Source organism: Apodemus sylvaticus, chromosome 12, assembly GCF_947179515.1.
Source record: "Apodemus sylvaticus chromosome 12, mApoSyl1.1, whole genome shotgun sequence".
Taxonomy (NCBI): Eukaryota; Metazoa; Chordata; class Mammalia; order Rodentia; family Muridae; genus Apodemus; species Apodemus sylvaticus.
Window position 1 is genome coordinate 68,064,831 of NC_067483.1, and position 16,206 is coordinate 68,081,036.

At 38.5% G+C, this 16,206-nt stretch overlaps 1 protein-coding gene across 10 annotated transcripts in view; it reads right to left on the reverse strand.

Moving 5' to 3' along the window:
- Positions 1 to 16,206, reverse strand: part of Rabgap1l (RAB GTPase activating protein 1 like) — a 622,756-nt gene that overhangs the window by 521,869 nt on the left and 84,681 nt on the right. For all 10 annotated transcript variants that reach the window (XM_052199889.1, XM_052199890.1, XM_052199896.1 and 7 more), the window contains 2 exons: positions 12,399 to 12,556; positions 10,714 to 10,824 (listed from right to left, as the gene is read on the reverse strand). In XM_052199889.1, the coding sequence (XP_052055849.1) occupies positions 10,714 to 10,824; positions 12,399 to 12,556 (269 nt within the window). The remainder of the gene's footprint in view (positions 1 to 10,713; positions 10,825 to 12,398; positions 12,557 to 16,206) is intronic.

The following is a 16,206-nucleotide window of genomic DNA, read 5'->3' on the forward strand; positions in this document are numbered from 1 at the left end:
ATTCTGCACTGAAGCCATCTGGTCCCGTGCTTTTTTTGGTTGGGAGACTTTCTATGACCCTTTTTATTTCTTCAGGTGTTATGGGACTGTTTAGTTGATCTATTTGATCCTGATTTAATTTTGGTGTCGGATATCTGTCTAGGAAAATGTCCATTTCCTCCAGATTCTCCAGTTGTGTTGAGTATAGGCTTTTGTAGTAGGATCTAATAATTTTTTGAATTTCCTCAGTTTCTGTTGTTACAGCTCCCTTTTCCTTTCTAAGTTTGTTAATCTGGATACTGTCTCTGTGCCCTTTGGTTAGTCTGGCTTATAAGGGTTTATCTATCTTTTTGATTTTCTCAAAGAACCAGCTCCTGGTTTTGTTGATTCTTTGTATGGTTCTCTTTGTTTCTACTTGATTGATTTTGGCCCTGAGTTTGATGATTTCCTGCCTTCTACTCCTCCTGGATGAAATAACTTCTTTTTGTTCCAGGGCTTTCAGGTGTATCATTAAGCTGGTAATGTATGCTCTCTCCATTTTCTTTTTGGAGGCACTCAGGGCTATGAGTTTTCCTCTTAGCACTGCTTTCATTGTGTCCCATAGATTTGGGTATGCTGTGTCTTCATTTTCATTGTGTTTTAAAAAGACTTTAATTTCTTTATTTCTTCCTTGACCAAGGTATCATTGAGTAGAATATTGTTCAGTTTCCACGTGTATGTGGGTTTTCTGTTGTTTTTGTTGCTATTGAAGACCACTTTTACTCCATAGTGATCTGATAGGAGGCATGGGATTAGTTTGATCTTCTTATATTTGTTGAGGTCTGTCTTGTGACCAATTATATGGTCGATTTTGGAGAAGGTACCATGAGGTGCTGGGAAAAAGGTATATTCTTTTGCTTTAGGATAGAATGTTCTATATATATCTGTTAAATCTAATTGGTCCAAAGCTTCAATTAATTCTGTCCTTGTTTAGTTTCTGTTTTCCTGATCAGTCCATTGAGGAAAGTGCAGTGTTGAAGTCACCCACAATTATTGTGTTAGGTGCAATGTGTGCTTTGAGCTTTAATAAAGTTTCTTTTACGAAAGAGGGTGCCCTTGCATTTGGAGCATAGTTGTTCAGGATTGAGAGTTCTTCTTGTTGTATTTTTCCTTTGACCAGCAATAAGTGTCCCTCAGAGTCTCTTTTGATGACTTTGGGTTGAAAGTCAATTTTATCTGATATCAGAATGGCTACTCCAGCTTGTTTCCTGAGACCATTTGCTTGTAAAATTGTCTTCCAGCCTTTTACTCTAAGGTAGTGTTTGTCTTTGACCCTGAGGTGTGTTTCCTGAGACCATTTGCTTGTAAAATTGTCTTCCAGCCTTTTACTCTAAGGTAGTGTTTGTCTTTGACCCTGAGGTGTGTTTCCTGTATGCAGCAAAATGTAGGATCCTGTTTACGTATCCAGTTGGTTAGTCTATGTCTTTTTATTGGGGCATTGAGTCCATTGATGTTAAGAGATATTAAGGAATAGGGATTGTTACTTCCTGTCATTTTTGATGTTATTTTTTAAATTTGATTGGTTAACTTCTTTTGGGTTTGATGAGAGAAGGTTACTATCTTGCTTTTTCCAGGGTGAAGTTTCCCTCCTTGTATTGGTGTTTCCCTCCTATTATCCTTTGTAGGGCTGGGTTTGTGGATAGATATTGGGTAAACTTGGTTTTGTCATGGAATATCTTAGTTTCTCCATCTATGGTGATTGAGAGTTTTTGCTGGGTATAGTAGTTTTGGCTGGCATTTGTGTTCTCTTAGAGTCTGCATGAGATCTGCCCAGAGATCTTCTAGCTTTCATAGTCTCAGGTGAAAAGTCTGCTGTGATTCCGATAGGTCGTTCTTTATATGTTACTTGCCCTTTTTCTCTTACTGCCCTAAGTATTCTCTCTTTGTTTAATACATTTGGGGTTTTAATTATTATGTGACAGGAGGTAGTTCTGTTCTGGTCCAGTCTGTTTGGAGTTCTGTAGGCTTCTTGTATATTCATGGGCATCTCTCTCTTTAGGTTAGGGAAGTTTTCTTCCATAATTTTATTGAAGATATTTGCTGGCCCTTTAAGTTGTAAATCTTCGCTCTCATCTATGCCTATAATCCTTAGGTTTGGTCTTCTCATTGTGTCCTGGATTTCCTGGATATTTTGGGTTACAAGCTTTTTGCATTTTGCATTTTCTTTAACTGTTGAGTCCATGGTTTCTATGGTATCTTCAGCATCTGAGATTCTTTCTTCTATCTCTTGTATTCTGTTGTTGATATTTGCATCTATGTCCCCTGATTTCTTCCCAAGGTTTTCTATCTCCAAAGTTGTCTCCCTTTGAGTTTTCTTAGTTGTTTCTACTTCTGATTTTAGATCCTGGATGGTTTTGCTTAGCTCCTTCACTTGCTTGTTTGTGCTTTCCTGTAATTCTTTAAGAGATTTTTGTGTTTCCTCTTTCATGACCTCAGCCTGTTGACCAAAGTTCTCCTGTATTTCTTTAAGTGATTTTTGCGGTTCCTACTTATTGGCTTTTGTATTCTCCTGAATTTCTTTCAGTGATTTTTGTGTTTCCCTTGTAAGGGCTTCTAACTTTTGATCCATTTTCTCCTGAATTTCTTTAAGTATGTCCTTCATGTGTTCCTGTACCAGCATCATGACCAGTGATTTTAAATCCAAATCTTGTTTTACTGGTGTGATGGGGTATCCAGGACATGTTGTTAAAGGAGAATTGGGTTCAGATGCTGCCATATTGCCTTGATTTCTGTTAGTGACGTTCCTGCGTTTGCCTTTTGCCATCTAGTTCTCACTGGTGTTAGTTGGTCTTGTCAATGCTGGACTCACCAGTGCAAGCTGCCTCTTCCCAGGTGGCCTCTGGTGCACAGCTGACCTCCTGCACTGCCTGGAGACAGGGTGCTGTGGCCCAGGCTGTTCAGATCCTGAAGCAGACACCTGAAGGCTCCCGCAGGGGCCTGCTGGACTCACCAGAGCACACTGACTCCTCCCAGCCGGCCTCCCAGATGCCCCTCTTGCCTCTTGCAGGACCTGGAGATGTGGTGTTGCAGCCCAGGCTGTTCTGGATCCCGAAGCGGAGATCTGAAGGCTCCTGCCAGAGGCCTCAGGACTGGAACCTAAGCTCCGTGCTGGAGCAAGCTGTGTGCTTCCAGTCTGCTTCCAGGTGCACACCAGGCCTCTTGCACTTCCTGGAGACCAGGTGCTGTGGCCCAGGCTGTTCAGATCCCGAAGCAGACACCTGAAGGCTCCCACAGGGGCCTGCTGGACTCACCAGAGCACACTGACTCCTCCCAGTCGGCCTCCCAGATGCCCCTCTTGCCTCTTGCAGGACCTGGAGATGTGGCGTTGCAGCCCAGGCTGTTCTGGATCCCAAAGCAGAGATCTGAAGGCTCCCGCCAGAGGCCTCAGGACCGATATATTTTTTAAATAAATTTTATTTTCTCTTTGACAAGAAACGCTCATATTACATAGTCTGAACTACATAGATTCCAGTGTTAAGAATTCTCTTGATGAGCCTGCCACCTACTGGATTAGTCGAATTCTACCATTTACAGATTATGATTTAAAGGCATTAAATACATTTGGCATAATAAAAGGCAAGGTTTTGTTTCTTTTGAAAGCAGGTTAAACTAAGTATTCACAAAATCTCCCATGTCACAGATAATTTTGCCAAAGGAAGCATTGTTTGATCAAGATTCAGCCTAAGGCAATCTCAAGCCATATACTACAGAAATAAGCTTTTAAAAAATGAAAAGAAGCCAAATAATTTGCATGAATTTATTATCCACTAATAATAATAACCTATAGTTCAAAGTATGAGATTATCATTAAGATAGTTATATTATTTTACCTGCTAGAAAAATCAATTCAAAATGGATAAAAGACCTTATAATTTTGAGCTATTAGAGAAAAACAAGCAGAAAACAGTTCAACATAAAAGGATAGGCAATCACTTCCTGAAGAGAACTCCAATAGCCCAAACTATAATAGCAAGAATTAACAGATAAGATTGCACACACTAAGAAGATTCTGCAATGGTGACAAGTACCAGAGAAAGTTTAAGCAGTTATCCATCTGCCAAGAGATTAATTTTCAAAACATATAAAAAATAAAACCTAAAAGCCAGAACAAATAACCCAATCATTGAATGAGGAAATAAACTGAGCAGTCTTCAAACAAAGCACAACCAATAAGTCCATGAAAAAAAGAGCAGCAGCCTTTAGGGGTCAAGGAAATACAAATAAAACCTACACTGAGATTCCATCTCACTCCAGCTAAAATGAATGGCTAGCACCAAGAAGACAAGAAATAAATGCTGTCAAAGATGAGAGGGTAACGTGTAAATTCTTCATTTATGCTTGAGGGGGATTCAACTAGTGTAGCCAATACAGAAATCACTACCAGATCCTCACAAAACTAGAGATAGAACTACCACCTAATCCTATTGTATCACTCTAGTGTAGACTTGAAGGAAATGAAGGGGTCAGAGTCAACAAACAATGGGGATCCCTGCGTGCCCATGCTCAGGGCAGCCCTATTCATAATAATCAAGTTACAGAGTAAGCCTAGGAGTCTGCGCTGAATGACTGAACAAAGAAACTGAACACAGTGAAGAGGTAACCTAGTGCAAGCAGCATAAAACTATGAAGGGAAGCATTTGGGAAAGGGAACAAAACAAGATGAGAGGGCAGCAAGAGAAGGTGACAGAGTGGCTATGACAGAAGCATATGTGTACATGAACACAATGTTATATGTGCAGCACACTGACAAAACAGTTATCTAAAAGGTTGAGGAAATATTGCTATATTAAAATAAAATAACCACTCTGATAAAATTTGTATAGTCTAAAACATATATAATTTCTCTTTGTCAATTTCTGAGGAAATGGCGGGCTGGAGAGATGGTTCAATGGTTAAAAGAATTAACTATTCTTCCACAGGACACGGGTTCAATTCCCAGTGCCCACTCAGCCACTAAGAACCTTATATAACTCTAGTACCAAAGGATTCCAATACCCTCTTTTGGCATCTTCACACACAGCATAGACAAGGTGCAGAGACATACATGAAGGTAAAACATTTCATACAGGTAAAATAAAAATAAGTAAATCTAAGAAGTAGGGGATCTGGAGAGGTGGCTTAGCAGGTAAGAGCACTGGATTATCTTTCAAAGGACCTGGGTTCAATTCCCAGATCCACATGACAGATCAAAAATATCTGTAAGCTCTAGTTTTGGTTCTGACACCCTCATCTGGCTTCCAGTGATGCCATACACACACATGGTACACAAACATACATGCAGGCAAAACATCCATACCTAGAACATAAAGAAATAAAGGCTCCCTTTTATTGTGCCACCTGCCAGTAATGACAGCACTTATGAAGAGGAGGCAAGGAGATCAGTAAGTCCAAGGTTACGTTTAACTACAAACAGCTCAATTTCAGTCTAGAGTGCATGGGATCCTATCTCAAAGATAGATGATAGATGGATGGATGGGTGGGTGGGTGGGTAGATGGAGGGATGGATGGATGGATGGATGGATGGATGGATAGATAGATGGATAGATGGATAGATGGGTGGGTGGGTGGGTGGGTGGGTGGATGGGTGGGTGGGTGGATGGATGGATGGATGGATGGATGGATGGATGGATAGATAGATAGATAAATAGATAGACAGACAGACAGACAGACAGACCGACCGACTGACTGATAGATCATGGGTAGTACTTGTCTAGCATTTACAATGTTGTGGCTTCAATCTCTATCACAAAAAGAGGAGGAAGAAGGAAACGAATAAAAAACAATATAGTAGGCGGTAAAATATAGAATTACTTTAAAAAACAATTATCCTAACATGTATAAACCTTCGGAAAATGTCTAATGATAATAACATATAATAATTCAAAAGGTTTCTCTCAAATAATTTAAGCAACAAGTTGAGATGTGCTCTGGAAAAAATATCTGTGTTCTAAGAAGTCTATGTGATACCTCCCTCTTACCCTGCCACCAACCCATGCCACTACTGCCACAGGGAAGATCCTACTGCCTGATACTTTCTGGAGAACTGACAGGAGCAGGGCATTCAGAAAGAACCACGCCCCACTTCTAGAGGCCCAGAGCTACTCTGGGACTCATTACCCAGCAACCTCCAGATCACCACTCCCCTTCTGTCCCTTCTACCCCTCCATCCTCCCCGCCACTGCCCCATTCCATCAGATGTGGTAGACCTGCACCACTTCTGCCACCGGAAAGATCCTACTTCCTGATACTTTCTAGAGAACTGGCAGCAGCAGGGAATTTGAGAACGGCAGCAGCAGAACAATTGAGAACTAGCAACTTGCAGGGCATTCGACCCTTGCCAAGTCTGCCACAGGGAAGACCCCATCACCTGATACTTCCTGGAAAAACAACTGTTTGCAGGGTATTGGAGAGAAGGAGAGTCCCAGGAGTGCAGAAACACAGGCCTTCAGGACAGAGAAGATAGAGACAGCAAAACCAGCTAACACCGGAGATAACGAGATAACCAAAGGCAAACGCAAGACCATTACCAACAGAAATCAAGGCAACATGGCACCATCAGAACCCAGTTCTCCCACAACAGCAAATCCTGGATACTCCATCACATCAGAAAAGCAAACCCTAGATTTAAAATCACATCTCATATTGCTGATAGAAGACTTCCAGAAGGACACAAATAACTCCCTTAAAGAAATACAGGAGAACATGGGCCAACAGGTAGAAGCACAAAAATCCCTTAAAGAAATACAAGAGAATGTGGATCAAAAGGTAGAAGCCCTTAAAGAAGAAACACAAAAATCCCTTAAAGAAATATGAGAGAACATGGGTAAAGAGGTATAAGCCCTTAAAGAGGTAATACAAAAATCCCATAGGGAATTATGGGAGAACATGGGTCAACATGCAGAAGCCCTTAAAGAGGAATCACAAAAATCCCTAAAAGAAACACAGAAGAACATGGGTCGAACAGGTAGAAGCCCTTAAAGAGGAAACACAAAAATTCCTTAAAGAATTTCAGGAAAAAACAAACAAACAAGTGAAGGAACTGAACAAAACTATCCAAATCTAAAAATGGAAATAGAAACAATAAAGAAATGGCAAAGTGAGACATCTCTGAAAATAGAAAATCTCTGAATAGAAAGAATTCAGAAGTCATAGATGCAAGCATCAACAATAGAATACGAGAGATAGAAGAAAGAATCTCGGATGCTGAAGATTCCATAGAAAACATTGACCAAACAGTCAAAGAACATGCAAAATGCAAAAAGTTTGTAACCCAAAACATCCAGGAAATCCAGGACTCAATAAGAAGACCAAACCTAAAGATTATAGGTATAGAAGAAAGCAAGGATTTACATCTTAAAGGTCCAGTAAATATCTTCAACAAAATTATAGATAAAAACTTCCCTAACCTAAAGAAAGAGATGCCCATGAACATACAAGATTCCTATAGAACTCCAAACAGATTGGACCAGAGCAGAAATTCCTCCCATCACATACTAATCAAAACACTAAATGCACTAAACAAAGAAAGAATATTAAAAGCATTAAAAGAGAAAAGTCAAGTAATATATAAAAGCAGACCTGTGAGAATTACACCAGACTTCTCACCAGAGACTATGAAAGTCAGAAGATCCTGGGCAGATATCATACAGACTCTAAGAGAACATAAATGTCAGCCCAGACTACTATACCCAGCAAAACTCTCAATTACCATAGATGGAGAAAACAAGACATTCCATGACAAAAGCAAAATTACACAATATCTTTCCACAAATCCAGCTCTGTAAGTAATGGGTAGAAAATACCAACACAAGGAAGGAAGCCACACCATAGAAAAATCAGTAAGGTAAATCTTTCAACAAACCCAATAGAAGATAGCTACACGACCAGAATTTCACCTTTAACTAAGAAGATAACAGTAAGCAACAATCACTTTTCCTTAATATCTCTTAATATCAATGGTCTCAATTCCCCTATAAAAAGAAAAAGATTAACAGACTGGATACATAAACAGAACCCAACATTTTGCTGCATACAAGAAACCCACCTCAGTGACAAAGACAGTCACTATTTATGAGTCAAAGATTGGAAAATAATTTTCCAAACAAATGGTCCCAAGAAACAAGCTGGAGTGGCCATTTTTGGAGAAAATTGACTTTCAACCAAAAGATGTCAAAAAAAAGTTAAGCAGGGACACTTCATACTGGTCAAAGGAAAAGTCTACCAAGACGAACTCTCAATTCTGAACATCTATGCTCTGAACACAAGGGCACCCTCATTCATAAAAGAAACTTTAATAAAGCTCAAAGCATACATTGCACCTCACACAATAATAGTAGGAGACTTCAAACCCTACTCTCAAACTGGACAAATCATGGAATCAGAAACTAAACAGAGATACAGTGAAACTAACTGAACCACAGTGGATCTAACAGATATTTTTAAAACATTCCACCCTAAAGCAAAAGAATATACCTTCTTCTCAGGACCGCATGGTACCTTCCCCCAAACTGACCATATGATTGGTCACAATACCAGCATCAACAGATACATAAATATTGAAATTGTTCCATGTACCTTATCAGATCACCATGGCCTAAGGCTGGTCTTAAGCTCAAACAAAAACAATGGAAAACACACATAACCATGGACTTTGAACAATGCTCTTCTGAACAATAGCTTGGTCAAGGAAGAATTAAGAAAGAAATTAAAGACTTCTTATAACTTAATAAAAATGAAGACATATCATACCAAAATTTATGGGACACAATGAAAGCAGTGCTAAGAGGACTCATAGGTCTGAGTGCCTCCAAAAAGAGAATGGAGAGAGCTTATAGTAACAGCTTGACAGTGCACTTGAAAGCTCTAGAACAAAAAGAAGTAAATACACCCAAGAGGAGTAGACAGAAGGAAATAATCAAACTCAGGGCGAAAATCAACCAAACAGAAACAAAAAGAATGATACAAAAAAAATCAACAAAACAAGGAACTGGTTCTTTGAAAAAAATCAACAAGATAGATAAACCCTTGGCCAGACTATGTGTAAATGTTTAACCAAGTTAGTAAAGAAAATATAATATGGCACTCAATTACACATACATTCATCAAGGTCACTCTACTGAAGCTAATTGAAACAGAAATGAACCACAAATAAATGCTAAGTCAAAAAAAAAAAAACAGTTTAACTGTTTTTGGATCAGTCTTTGGGTTGTTTGGAGGGTTTGGTCTTGGGGGGGGGGGTGTTTTCTTTGTAGTCTTAAAATGTCCCTTTACAGATTACTTACTAGTTATAAATGGAGAAATGTTAATAGTGAAGAAATCAGACTTGTTGCTCTTGCAGAGGACCTGGGTTCAGTTCCCAGCACCCACATCCTATCTCATAACCTTCTACAACTCCATTCAGCTCCACAAGATCTGATGCCTTCTTTGGCTCCCTTAGGTACTGTATATATGTGGTGCAAGGACATAAAGGCAGGCAAAACACCCATACAAACAAAAAACAGAACCAAAAAAATTAATGTAAAAAATATGTATTATATACTACATATACATATACAAATACACATATCCTTTGGATTGTAAAGATAGCTTAAACAGTAAAGTGCTGACAGCATATATACGAGACCTGAGTTTGATCCCCAAAACCAAGGTTAAAAAGCCAAGTATGTTCTCTGGATGGCCATCCAGAGACTGCCCCATCTTGGGATCCATCCCATCAACAGACACTAAAACCCGACACTATTGCTTATGCCAAGACATGCATGCAGACAAGAGCCTGGTATAGCTGTCCTCTGAGAGGCTTTCCCAGCACCTGACTAAGACAGAGACACATGCTCACAACTAACCATGGGACTGAGCCTGGGGTCCCCAGTGGAACAGTTAGGGGAAGGACTTAAGGAGCTGAAGGGGATTGCAAAACCACGGGAAAACTAACAGGGACTAAACCATCAACCAAAGAGTATACATGGGTGGATCCATGGCTCCCGCTATGTTTGTGCAGAGGGCTGTCTTATCTGGCATCAATGGGAGAGGCTTGTTGCCCCAGCATAGAGGGATGCTAGAGGGGTGAGGCAAGAGTGGGTGGGTAGGTAGGTGGGGAGGACCCTCTTAGAAGCAAAGGGGAGAGGGATGGGGTGGGGGGTTTCAAGAGGGGAAACTAGGTAGGGAACATTTGAAATGTAAATAAATAAAATAATAATTTTAAAAAGCTAGTACAGTAATATGTAGATTATTACAAAGCCTGGGGACATGGAGAGAAACAGACCCTTAGGGCTCAGGGATCAGCCATCCTAGCCTAACCAACAAGCCCCAGTCAATGAGAGACCCTACCTCAAAGGTAGACACCACCTGAGGAGGAACAACACCTGAGCCTGGGGCCTCCACGCACATGCACACATGCACAGAGACAAAGACAAAGACACACACACACACACACACACACACAAATACCATATATAGCTTTAAAAGATACAAAATTAAATAGCTAGTTTCCCTAGATGCAAATAAGTGTCAAACAAAAAGGAGTGGTATGAACCAAAGGGTTGAATCAGTAGGAAGGGATCTGCAGGGGCCGTAAGGGGTGAGAGGGAGGGAGGTTGGAGTGGATAGAAACATGAGCAGGAAAGCAGAGATTCCATCTGAAACACATTAGCAGTGCCAATACCAGGCTGAGGTACGATGCAAGGACAGGCTGCTTACCTCTCAATAGCTAATTCCTTGTTAGACAGCTGCTGAACTGTAATCACAACCTTCTTCTCTATTCCTTGCTTTATTTTGAAATAAAATTTATCTCTATCCTTAGGCACAGGACTGAAATATTTAAAAAGAACAAAAATTAGCAGCAGAAAAAGGTAATATAACATTCTAAAATAAGAACCTAATAACAAGGTATTAAACCAAGAATACTATATTCTTTGTGGTTTTCAATTGTTTGCTTGTTTGTTTTTATTTGTTTTTTGTTTCTCAAAACAGAGTTTCTCCATGTAGGTGTCCTGGAACTCACTCTATAGACCAGGCTGGCTTTGAACTCATAGATCCAGCCTGCCTCTGTCTCCTTTAATGCTGGAATTAAAGGCATGAACCAGCACAGTCCAGTGAGAACACTACATTCTTAAGACATATTGAATCTCACCTCATACAGGTAGAAAACAATAAATTTTATAACCAGCAATATAATTTCTAGAAATTTTGATCATGGATTACAAAAGCCTTATGTTTTTATCTCCCAATCAAGGTTAAATGCAGTATCTAAAACTATGACAACATAGTATAATTTCAAATTTAGCTTTTAAAGTATAACAAATTTTAAAATGATGGTTATTTAATTTTTGAAGACTGTCACACTGTAATTCAACTGCTGGTGATCACCAGTACCCAAACCATAATTAAGCCCAAGGGAAAATACATAAGAACATATTACCCTTTTAAGCACTAAGAACGTTAGACTACTTTTACATATCCAAGTAAATATAAAGAGAAAATAGACAAAATGAAGCAGATCATAGCAAGCTAATTAAAATCTAACAAAAGATAACTTAGCTATTCTCATAATTAACAAATAAAGCTTATGCTGACGAGGCATACAGGTTGCCTTTTCAGAAAAAGTAAAACACTTGCAGCAACTTATTCAACCTGACATTCACTTTTTTTATTGGTAAAAATACACGTGACTATCTAGCAATTATTGTTAGAAAATAAGAACACTAAAGGCACATCTTTAATCCTAGCATTTGGAAGGAAGAGGCAGGAGGATCTCTGTGAGTTCAAGTTCAAGGCCAGACAAGGGCTATGTAGTGAGTCCCTGTCTCAAAAAAGACACTGTTAATGTGTATGGGTGATTGTTAAATAGAAGAGCCACTTCCTAATAATCACTTGCTTTTGAACTAAAAGAAAAACGTTAAATGTATATTAGAAAAAAGTGGTTAAAAATGGTCAAGCCATATGATATGTTAACAGCAACCACAAAAAAATAATTTTGGTAAAGAATATTTTAACAAAGGGCTTGAGAGTTGGATTAGTGGCTAAGAGTACTTGTTGCACTTGCAGAGAGAGAACCTGGGTTCAGTTTCTATATAGCAGCTCAAAACCACCTGTAACTCCAGTCCCAGAGAATACTTTATCAAAATGTGATTCTCTATAGCTGTCAAAATTACAGCTTTGTGCCCAGTTTTTATGATTTTAGTTAATGTTCCATATCATCATTTTCTTTTATTCATTACAATTATTTGACTGAGTTCAGGAACAGGGAACTGTGCTCAATCACCAGCCCAGCCAAATATTTCTTGACCTAGCTTAAGCTTGATGTGAATACAACCTAGTGTCTAGAAAGCGTGCTAGTAAATACTGTATTTCAGGCACAATACTTTCTTTTCAGATATCCTCACCTAAAGTTTCCTTTTCCATCATCTTCTTTGACCTCCAAGGAAACGCTGAAGGTAAACACATCACTGTCAGGAGTCGGGATGACTGACTCTTTAACATCAGACACTTGTCTGGAAGAACGTTTGAATGCAGTACAGAAACTATATAAAATTCTGCTCACCTAAAACATTAAAAGGAACTACAATTAGACAAATGCACTAAATGAACCATGATAGCCTTCTCTACCATTCTACAAGTCTGTAACTTTCCATACCAACAATTTACAGAAAGTAAATATAGTATAAAACATCAATCGACTACTGATCAGTATATACTAAGAGTTTCATTAGTTATGCACTAAAAAGTGGTGGGTAATTAACTACATATTATAAGTACAGATCATTTTAATTCTATAGTATTATATATAAAGACCATCATTAGCATGGAATCCAAAAATATTGCTTAAATATCCCTCAAAAACCACACTAATCCCACATAATGTGTAACTTATGAAATCAACAATAATGCATGATTTCACAAGCTTAAACTCAAGTCTGATGGGTTTCACACCTACATAGGTAAGATCCACAGTAAACACTATCACTATAAACCCCACAGACCAGAAAGGAACTAGTATTAAAGAGCTGCAGCTAGCATCTGAACAAAAGCAACAGGCCTAGGTCCACTCAGGGATGACAGTGAGTTGGCACTGTTAACTGTGATTAAGAACCTCACTTACTAACAAAATATATAATAGGCATGGCCAGGAAAAGAAGTAACTCAAGAACCAGAGATCATTTCATTATTAGGAAATATTTTCTAGCCGGGCAGTGATGGCGCACACCTTTAGTCCCAGCACTTGGAAGGTAGAGGCAGTTCAAGGCCAGGCTGGTCTACAGAGTAAGTTCCAGGACAGCCAGTGTTACACAGAGAAACCCTGTCTCGAAAAAAAAAACAAAAAAGGAAATACTTTTCTTTGAAAGGGTTTTTGCAGATGATGACTAATTAAGACAATGCAATATTCCCTTCAAAGAAACTGCTTACCTGTACTATATATACCATTGGTCAAGGGAAAATGTACCACGTTATTTTATTCTATTATTTATCAAAGCAATTTCTCCCCAACATAAAGAACAGGGGTCTTTTAGATGCCATATTCATGAATGGTTGCTCTGTTAGGGGAAACAGATATTGTTTGCTATCCTAAATCAATACTAATCTCTTCTATACAGCCTCGGATGCAGCTTTGTAGATGACCAACTCAGCTAACACATACTTAAGAATTCTGCATAACCTTAAGAAGCAGGCCAGAAGGTATTTGTAATACTTCCTGCAAAGCAGGAAAGTGGCTGGGTGGAGTCTCTCAATCAAAGACTTTTAAAGGAAGTCCTGCATTGTTTTGATTAATTCTGTTATCAATGACTTGCTCTCACAGAGTAGTAAAGAGACTCAGACTCAATGAATTGATATGTATGTGTGTCCCCAGACTACATAAATATGTCCAAATGTACTCATATTGAACACTAGCCTCACTAAGAATTATTTAATAGACATCTTTCAAATAATCTTGTTTTGTTTCCTTTTTAATTTATTTATTTATTTATTTATTTATTTATTATTAAATCTTTTTTAAAAGATTTACTCATACAGTACACTGTAGCTGTCTTCAGATGCACCAGAAGAGGGCGTCAGATCTCATTACGGATGGTTGAGAGCCATCATGTGGTTGGCTGGGAATTGAACTCAGGACCTTTAGAAGAGCAGTCAGTGCTCTTAACTGCTGAGCCACCTCTCCAGCCCCCTTCTTTGATCTTTATTTATAGTCCAGTCGTTACCCCTTCTCCTGGTCCGCACCCCCCCCCCCGACTGTTCTTCATCCCATTCCTCCTTCCCTGTCTCCTAGAGGATGAAATGCTGATAGTTTAAAAGTTAATACACATCAACTTTAAAAACAAAAATCCAGTTGTTAAAAGCACTTCTTGCTCTTACAGAGGACTCAAGTTTGGTTCCCAGAACCCATGTGACATCTCATAGATGTCTATAATCCCACTTCAATATCTCTTCTGACATCTGAAGCCTCCTGCAGGCATATGCACAGATGTACATATAATCAAATGAATATTTTTAAAGCCAAATACAGTGGCTCACACCTGTACTGCCAGCATTAAAACCGCTGAGACAGGTTTGTCACAAGCTAGGTTAAGGTACAGAAACCTGTGTCCAAAAAACAAACAAAATATAAACTGAACTGATTTAAGTTCACAAAAGCTATATTCATTTATAAATGTCTCTAATCTACAAAATACTGCAATGAGAGGATCCAAAAATAATTATAAAATGAGTGTAGTATATCTACATCTTACCAATGAATAATGACAAACAAGGTGTTAACTGAAGTCCTTAGTTTCTCTTTAGAACACCCTCAGCTAGAAAAGCTAGACACTGGGCCACTAACACTGAAGTGGCCCTTTCAACATACAGCACTTTATGACACGAGGATCTGTGGGGCTTTCAGTGTTTTCACTCAATGTTTTGGAACAGAAGTGATTTCCAAGATGAATAGTGAAAACGTTTGAATATATGCTTTTAGTCTCAGGTCACTCTATTGACTATGAAGTTATATTTGTATTTTCGTACTTATTTATGGCTCAATTTTTAACCTGCAGTGACAAAGAACTATAAGTACTACATTTTCTAAAAGCTATTCTTGCCCCTGGATCCAAAATAAGTGTCAAAACTAACATCTCCAACTATGCACTAGAAACACCGAAGACCTCAGACCTCTCGGGCCATCAACCTGTTGGTTGAAGAAGAATATGGTGAGAGGGGAGGAGCTAAACAAAGGTCCTATTGTCACACTGGGAAATGCAAGTAAGATTTTACTAAATACTATCAACAAATTTCTCAATTTCAATGAACATATTGATCTAGGAAAGACTGTTTTTTAAATTTGCTTAAAACAAAAATACTCCTTCCAATAGAAGAAACTGTTAGCACTGTTGATCTGCAATTGTAGCTCAGTGGTACCTTGATCTTAAAAAAAAAAAAATGCTGCAATTGACCTCAGCACTTACAAAAAAAAAAAAATGGAATTTGTTTCTTCAAATGGAATACATCATTTCATTTTTCTGATTTCATTTAATTTATATATTTTGAAATTAACTTTTTTTTCTTTTTTTTTTCTTCCTCTTCTTCTTCTTCTTTTTTTCTTCCCCCCAAGACAGGGTTTCTCTGTGTAGCCCTGGCTGTCCTGGAACTCACTCTGTAGAGCAGGCTGGCCTCAAACTCACAAATCCACCTGCCTCTGCCTCCCAAGTGCTGGGATTACAGGCGTGCACCACCACGCCCGGCTTGGAATTAACTTTTTCTTGCATATAAATAAAAGCATCCTACATGCCCGGCTTGGAATTAACTTTTTCTTGCATATAAATAAAAGCATCCTACATTGTAAATCAAGTTGTCCTCAAACTCTTAATAGTCACACTTTCACCAATTATTTGATTATCCTAAACTACTTTTCCAATACCAAATTAATTCTTAAATCAACTATTTAACATTTTTAGCTCTACAGAAATACCCCTGCAAGCATTTACAGTTAATGTTAACAGTAGAACCATATTTATAGAACAACATTTATGACTATAAATTAGTTATCTCCTTATGGGCTTGAATAAAGAACGAAAAATATTAAAAGCAGTAACTGATATTAACAAGAAGTGAAGACCTCAGGTCTTATGCAATTAAAGCAAAAAACTTACTCATTAAACAAACTTTAAAGCTTTTTCTGTGCAAAAAATAACAATCTAGGCACTATGGATACACTGGAAAGCC